Source organism: Haliotis cracherodii, unplaced genomic scaffold (genome assembly GCF_022045235.1).
Source record: "Haliotis cracherodii isolate W230 unplaced genomic scaffold, xgHalCrac1.p SCAF_2, whole genome shotgun sequence".
Classification (NCBI taxonomy): Eukaryota; Metazoa; Mollusca; class Gastropoda; order Lepetellida; family Haliotidae; genus Haliotis; species Haliotis cracherodii.
In genome coordinates, this window is record NW_027266275.1 from 79,935,654 (window position 1) to 79,938,717 (window position 3,064).

A 3,064-nucleotide genomic window follows, 5' to 3' on the forward strand; every position below is an offset into this window, starting at 1 on the left:
CGACCAAAATGTCAAATTCCATCAATAATGAAACAATTTCCGTAATGCTTTGCGGAACTGACTTTTGCTTGTTTTGTTTGTTTGTTGTTTAACCGCTCTCAGCAATATGCCAGCTATATGACGGCGGTCTATAAAATATCAACAATCCAGTAATATTGATATCATAAGCATCGATAACATCCATCAAATAAGTCAGCGAGCCTGACCACCCCATCCCGTTAGTCGCCTCTTACGACTAGCATAGTCGCCTTTCATGGCAAGCAAGGGTTGCTGTAGACCTATTCTAACCCGGATCTTCACGGGTTGGCCTTTTTGTAGCTACTGAATAAAACTATTGCGGGGTGTAAGCGTTGAGGAAACACACCACATGTAAATTACAAGCAATCAGAATATCCGAAAACTTCAAAACTCCTGTATGAAGTTATTAATCATAAACCATATCCCAGTTCGGGGTGACAGCACATTTAGCGTTTGACGTCATTACTAGATATTCCCCAGCGTTTGTTCTGCTCCCTCGCCGCGGTGCGAGCCATGTGTCCGTTGATTCCTGCCACCTGGGTCCGGGGCCATCACACTAATGTCAGGCCTCAATCAAAACATATACTTCATCTCTACACGAAAAGGTCAGAGGCTCTTGTTGAAACCTCATCATATCCTCGGGCAAGAAGCAAAGGGGGTCAGCGATCATCAGAGAGGACCTGATAGTGGACGAGAGAGGGGGAGATGGGGTGCAAGGAGGAATTCCAACAAGACTACTTGAGGGGATGAAACTCAGCGAACGCTAACAGAGGCGTTATAGATGAGGCTGGGAGAGGGGGCTAAGGAGCTTGTCAAGAGTGCGTCTGTGTCTGTGTCTGTGTCTGTGATTGGGTCTCAGACTGCCCGGTGGCTGTGTCTGAAACTTGGCGTGAATCTCCAGGTGGATAGGATCTGAAATGAGGGATCTGTGTCTTGGTCTTAAAGCTGGATCTGTGTCTTTGTCTTGATACGAGTGTGTGTTTTGGTTCCGAGCTGGTTGTTTTTCTTGGTCTTGATTTGTGTGTGCGTCTTGATCTGTGTGTGTACGTGTGTCTTGATCTGTGTGTGTGTGTACATGTGTCTTGAACTGCACCTGTGTCCTCGACTTGATCTGTGTCTTCGTCTTGATCTTTGTCTTCGTCTTAATCTGTGTTTGAGTCTTCGTCTTGATCTGTGTCTTCGTCTTGATCTGTGTCTTCGTCTTGATCTGTGTGTGTGTTTTCGTCTTGATCTGTGTGTGTGTGTCTTCGTCTTGATCAGTGTCTTCGTCTTGATCTGTGTCTTCGTCTTGATCTGTGTGTGTGTCTTGATCTGTGTGTGTGTGTCTTCGTTTTGATCTGTATCTTCGTCTTGATCTGTGTCTTCGTCTTGATCTGTGCCTTCGTCTTGATCTGTGTGTGTGTCTTCGTCTTGATCTGTGTCTTCGTCTTGACCTGTGTCTTGGTTTTGACCTGTGTTTTGGTCTTGACCTGTGTGTGTGAGTCTTCGTCTTGATCTGCGTCTGTGTCTTAGTCATGGTCTTGATCCGTGTGTGTGTGTGTGTGTGTGTATGTGTGTGTGTGTGTGTGTGTGTGTGTGTGTGTTTGTGTCTTGATCTGCATCTGTGTCTTGGTCTTGATCTGTGTCTTCGTCTTGATCTGTGTCTTCGTCTTGATCTGTGTGTGTCTTCGTCTTGATCTGTGCCTTCGTCTTGATCTGTGTATGTGTCTTCGTCTTGATCTGTGTCTTCGTCTTGATCTGTGTGTGTGTCTTCGTTTTGATCTGTGTCTTCGTCTTGATCTGTGTGTGTGTCTTCGTCTTGATCAGTGTCTTCGTCTTGATCTGTGTCTTCGTCTTGATCCGTGTGTGTGTCTTCGTCTTGATCTGTGTCTTCGTCTTGAGCTGTGTCTTCGTCTTGATCAGAGTCTTCGTCTTGATCTGTGTCTTCGTCTTGATCTGTGTGTGTGTCTTCGTCTTGATCTGTGTCTTCGTCTTGATCTGTGTGTGTGTCTTCGTCTTGATCTGTGTCTTCGTCTTGATCTGTGTGTGTGTCTTCGTCTTGATCTGTGTCTTCGTCTTGATCAGTGTCTTCGTCTTGATCTGTGTCTTGGTCTTGATCTGTGTCTTCGTCTTGATCCGTGTGTGTGTCTTCGTCTTGAACTGTGTCTTCGTCTTGATCAGTGTCTTGGTCTTGATCTGTGTCTTCGTCTTGATCTGTGTCTTCGTCTTGATCCGTGTGTGTGTCTTCGTCTTGATCTGTGTCTTCGTCTTGAGCTGTGTCTTCGTCTTGATCAGAGTCTTCGTCTTGATCTGTGTCTTCGTCTTGAGCTGTGTCTTCGTCTTGATCAGAGTCTTCGTCTTGATCTGTGTCTTCGTCTTGATCTGTGTCTTCGTCTTGATCTGTATGTGTGTCTTAGTCATGGTCTTGATCCGTGTGTGTGTCTTGATCTGTGTGTGTGTCTTCGTTTTGATCTGTGTCTTCGTCTTGATCTGTGTCTTCGTCTTGATCTGTGTGTGTGTCTTCGTCTTGATCTGTGTCTTCGTCTTGATCTGTGTGTGTGTCTTCGTCTTGATCTGTGTATGTGTGTGTGTGTGTGTGTGTGTGTGTGTTTGTGTCTTGATCTGCATCTGTGTCTTGGTCTTGATCTGTGTCTTCGTCTTGATCTGTGTCTTCGTCTTGATCTGTATGTGTGTCTTAGTCATGGTCTTGATCCGTGTGTGTGTCTTGATCTGTGTGTGTGTCTTCGTCTTGATCTGTGTATGTGTGTGTGTGTGTGTGTGTGTGTTTGTGTCTTGATCTGCATCTGTGTCTTGGTCTTGATCTGTGTCTTCGTCTTGATCAGTGTCTTCGTCTTGATCTGTGTCTTCGTCTTGATCCGTGTGTGTGTCTTCGTCTTGATCTGTGTCTTCGTCTTGAGCTGTGTCTTCGTCTTGATCAGAGTCTTCGTCTTGATCTGTGTCTTCGTCTTGAGCTGTGTCTTCGTCTTGATCAGAGTCTTCGTCTTGATCTGTGTCTTCGTCTTGATCTGTGTGTGTGTCTTCGTCTTGATCTGTGCCTTCGTCTTGA

At 45.6% G+C, this 3,064-nt stretch overlaps 1 protein-coding gene across 1 annotated transcript; it reads right to left on the bottom strand.

Annotated features, from left to right (window-relative positions):
• Nucleotides 1-464: 464 nt before the first annotated feature.
• Nucleotides 465-2,700, bottom strand: LOC139467817 (neurofilament heavy polypeptide-like). The gene is made up of 3 exons (XM_071249321.1): nucleotides 1,702-2,700; nucleotides 1,094-1,249; nucleotides 465-554 (listed from the first exon to the last, which is right to left on the bottom strand). Exons 1-3 carry the CDS (start codon nucleotides 2,698-2,700, stop codon nucleotides 465-467), a joined length of 1,245 nt encoding a protein of 414 aa, XP_071105422.1.
• Nucleotides 2,701-3,064: the final 364 nt, after the last annotated feature.